General features: G+C 46.1%; 1 protein-coding gene across 1 annotated transcript in view; it reads right to left on the minus strand.

Moving 5' to 3' along the window:
* Positions 1 to 3,454, minus strand: part of KIAA2012 (KIAA2012 ortholog) — a 120,034-nt gene that overhangs the window by 95,438 nt on the left and 21,142 nt on the right. Inside the window, 3 exon segments of the mRNA XM_007469183.1 lie at positions 1 to 60; positions 661 to 844; positions 2,047 to 2,186. The exon segment at positions 1 to 60 is cut by the window's left edge and continues 5 nt beyond it. Of these exon segments, the coding sequence (XP_007469245.1) occupies positions 1 to 60; positions 661 to 844; positions 2,047 to 2,186 (384 nt within the window).

The following is a 3,454-nucleotide window of genomic DNA, read 5'->3' on the forward strand; positions in this document are numbered from 1 at the left end:
GAGGCTCCTGGAACAAGTGGCTGCTTCTGCCCTGGTGGAGTTTCATATTCCCTTGTTTGTCTGTAGGATGGGAACAAGAACTTATTAGTTGCCGGTGTGGGGATGGACAGTTGACTTTCAACTTTTATCACTTTTGGGTTAATGGGAAGAGAGGCAAAGAGAGTGCCGAGGCACTCAGACAGCCATGGCTTTGGCTGAGGCAGCTTCAGGGAGCCCTAATCTCATTATCTGGGTTGGGTTCTTGCTGGTTGAGTCAGGTGATGGGGAGAATAATATCGATCATAATAATAGTTACTATGTATTAAGTGTTAACTATGGGACAAGAATCATGCAAAGTATTTTATATGCATTAACTGAATCCCCATAATAGCCTTATGGAGGTATTATTATTATTCCCATTCTACAGATGAGGAAACGGAGCCTTGGTAAGATTAAATAACTTGCCCAAGGTCACAGTTAGTAAGTGGGGGTAATTTGAGCACAGGCAGTCTGACTGCGGAATGCGTGCGGTTGAGGACTGGTCTCATTCCTACCTCCAGCTGGACTTTGGCAGTTATTTCCTAAGGTGAGTGGCATGAGGAAGTGACACTCAGCCTGCTTCAGTGCTCTCTGCAGGATCAGGTTTACCGAGATCAACAAGCAAGATATTTGGCTTCTTACCGCTGAGATCTGCCTTCCTGTTGGGGGAGGCGCCTCCATAGAATGTCGTGTGGGATTTGTCACACAGGAGCCAAGAATGATCGATGCGGGCTTGCCCAAGGGCCCTCCTGGAGATTTGCTGTGTTTTTTCATGGTGGCTTTCCTTTGAAGCGTGGATGCAACGGTGATTCCCTTTTGACGTGTCCTAGGGAACGACAGATAACGCATTCCTGAAAACAGGTTTTGTAAAGGAACAGAGCAGGTTCCTATAACAGTTAGACCTTGTGGCTAGACTGGTGGTTCCAAGGATGAAATCTCCTTAGCAGCCTGGGAAGAAAAACATGGTTATAATGGCAAGATATTTCATGATGTTTATTATAATAAAACATTTTATTATTGGTGATAGAGAGAATGACATTTAACCATGCCTGACATATAGTGCTTTCTTGCAAAAAATTTAAAAATCAAAATCAAAAAATAAAAATCAAGCATTAGTATCACTGTCTTTTCTTTTTGGCAAACTTTTTTTTATGGTAGTAAAATATACATAACATAAAATTTATCATTTTAACCATTTTTAAGTGTATAGTTCTGCATTAAGTATATTAACGCTAGTATCATTGTCTTTATCCATCATAAAATGTCTCTTCTCTCCCACTAGGTGGTACTTCTCTTCTCCCCCTTTCCTGTTTCATTGGCGTGTGACCTGCTTGTAAGTCATACATGTTTATTCAAGATAGGAGCACGTGTTGTCTACGTTTCTCTAAACCACTGTCGCCTTGTACACACACACACACACACACACACACACACACACACGGACCCTAGAGTTTAGAAAGCATTTTTACATTTTAACTTATTTAATCCTTATAGCAACCTTGGGAGGTGTGTATGATAACAGTTCCGTTTTACAAAAGAGGTAATTCAGGTTCAAAGTTAGTTAAGTTAGTCACCTCAGCTAGCAAGATGCAGGACTCAAAACAAGGCTTTTCCAGCTCTAAGGCCAAAAATCTCTTTTTTCTAGAGAAGACTAGAGCTGCCTAGATGGGGTGAAGAGTGTAGGGAGGATCTGTGGTTAAGTAAGATTGGAAACCATGAGTTAAAGCTAAACCAGCCACTTTACCTATAGAACTACCTATGGTCCATGGTCAAATGTGCACCGTGACTCTCTGGGAGGAGGACATGGTGTGCTGCATTTCCCAAATGTATTTGGCCAAGAAACCCTTTTTCTGCGTGGAGCATCTGGCAGTGCTAGGTTTCCACAGGTGACACTTTGGGAAACAGGGGTCAGTAGGCTCAAAGTACTCTTCTCTTCTCTGGAGGACCCCAGGAAATGGTGAAGGGAGGGAGCATTATCTCTAAAGTCAAGAAGAATAGTGACAGAGGGGACCCCATTAGAAATGGTACCTCTGCCTGGGTTTCTTCCTGCCAGGGCTGCTTCCTGAGTGGTGGCAAGCGAGTCCCCTGGCTGCCATGGTTCTTGGCTACAGAGCCCAGGTCCACGTGTCCACCAGCTCCAACTTCCCCTTCATCCAGGCCCTGCTGACCTGCAAAGGTGAATTTCACAAGCCCAGAGATAGGTATGATGCTGTTAGCTGCTTCCAAACTGCCTTCCTTCTTGCTCTTCTGAGCAAAAGTGTCGATCAAGGCCCTTGTTCCTCCTCCCTCTACTGTATTTCTGCTAGTGCCTCCACGGAAGTGGCAGCCAGGTCAGTGGAACAGAGCTGCTTTAAGAGTCAGGAGGCTCAAGGTTGAGTCTTTGTTTCATGGCCTCAGTTTCCTCATCTGTGAAATGGGGATACTGATTTTTTGCTCTCGCTTCCTTGCAGAGTTGTCTGGGGCTCAAATAAGATCATGAATATGACACCCCTTTGTAAACTGTGAGGGACTAGGGGGTAACAGAGGTGTGATGATGGTGGGGTGACCTGCAGCCCTGCTCTATTGTCACTGAGATGCTCAGTCTGAAGCACTTGATTTTCTGGGATGTCTGCTGTTCATTTACTTGTAGAAAAACTCAGGCAAATGCACTGCTTAGCAATCTGCACTTACCCTGTCTGTGTAACCCTCAGGAAGGATCTGAGTCAACAGATGACTCCAGCATAGTTAACAAATCTTTCATCGATGGTTTAAAGGGTCCTGCAGCTATTTTCATCACTTACTCAAGGTAGATTTATTGCTGAAACAGTCTGGCAAACTTTCCTTGTTTGGAGCCGCTTTAGCAACACCTCCACTCTCTGCTTGCAGCTCTGTGGAACAATGGGGCTGTCTTTCAACCAGAGGTGCTGGAAGCCCTCAGGGGCTCTGTGTATGTTGGAGCGCTGGGCTTCTGGAGGCACCCAGCCAGCCTCACTGTCCCCCATACTCCCCAACCCTTGTCATTCCTTACATCATTCTCATCCTTGGTGTCATTGGGTCAAGAGCCAAGTGCTTATGTGTGGGACTACTCCCTCCCTGCAGCTCCCCTTCCTCTGCCCATTGGCTCCTGAAGGCTACTTTGGGTCTGAGCTGATGCTGAGAGTGTTGGTGGGGCAGATGCAGACTCAGGCGTAGGTTCAGGGGGACTGCTCAGGTTTTAGTGACCCAGGGAATCCCTGAATCTGGGGTGGCCCAGGGCCATGTTAGGCCTGCTCCCAAGAAAGCCTCAACTTCATATAGGATGTAGCACTAAAGACCTTTCCGTGTGTTCTAGAATGATCCTTTGGGGTCAAGCTGGACTTCAGGGCCATCCTCCCTGGTCAGATTCACCAGGGAGCCGAATGCATTTCTGAGGGTAGAGGAAGTGAAACTCTGGCCAAATGGCCACTCACCTGCTGAA

This window comes from Lipotes vexillifer, unplaced genomic scaffold, assembly GCF_000442215.2.
Source record: "Lipotes vexillifer unplaced genomic scaffold, Lipotes_vexillifer_v1.1 scaffold259, whole genome shotgun sequence".
Classification (NCBI taxonomy): domain Eukaryota; kingdom Metazoa; phylum Chordata; class Mammalia; order Artiodactyla; family Lipotidae; genus Lipotes; species Lipotes vexillifer.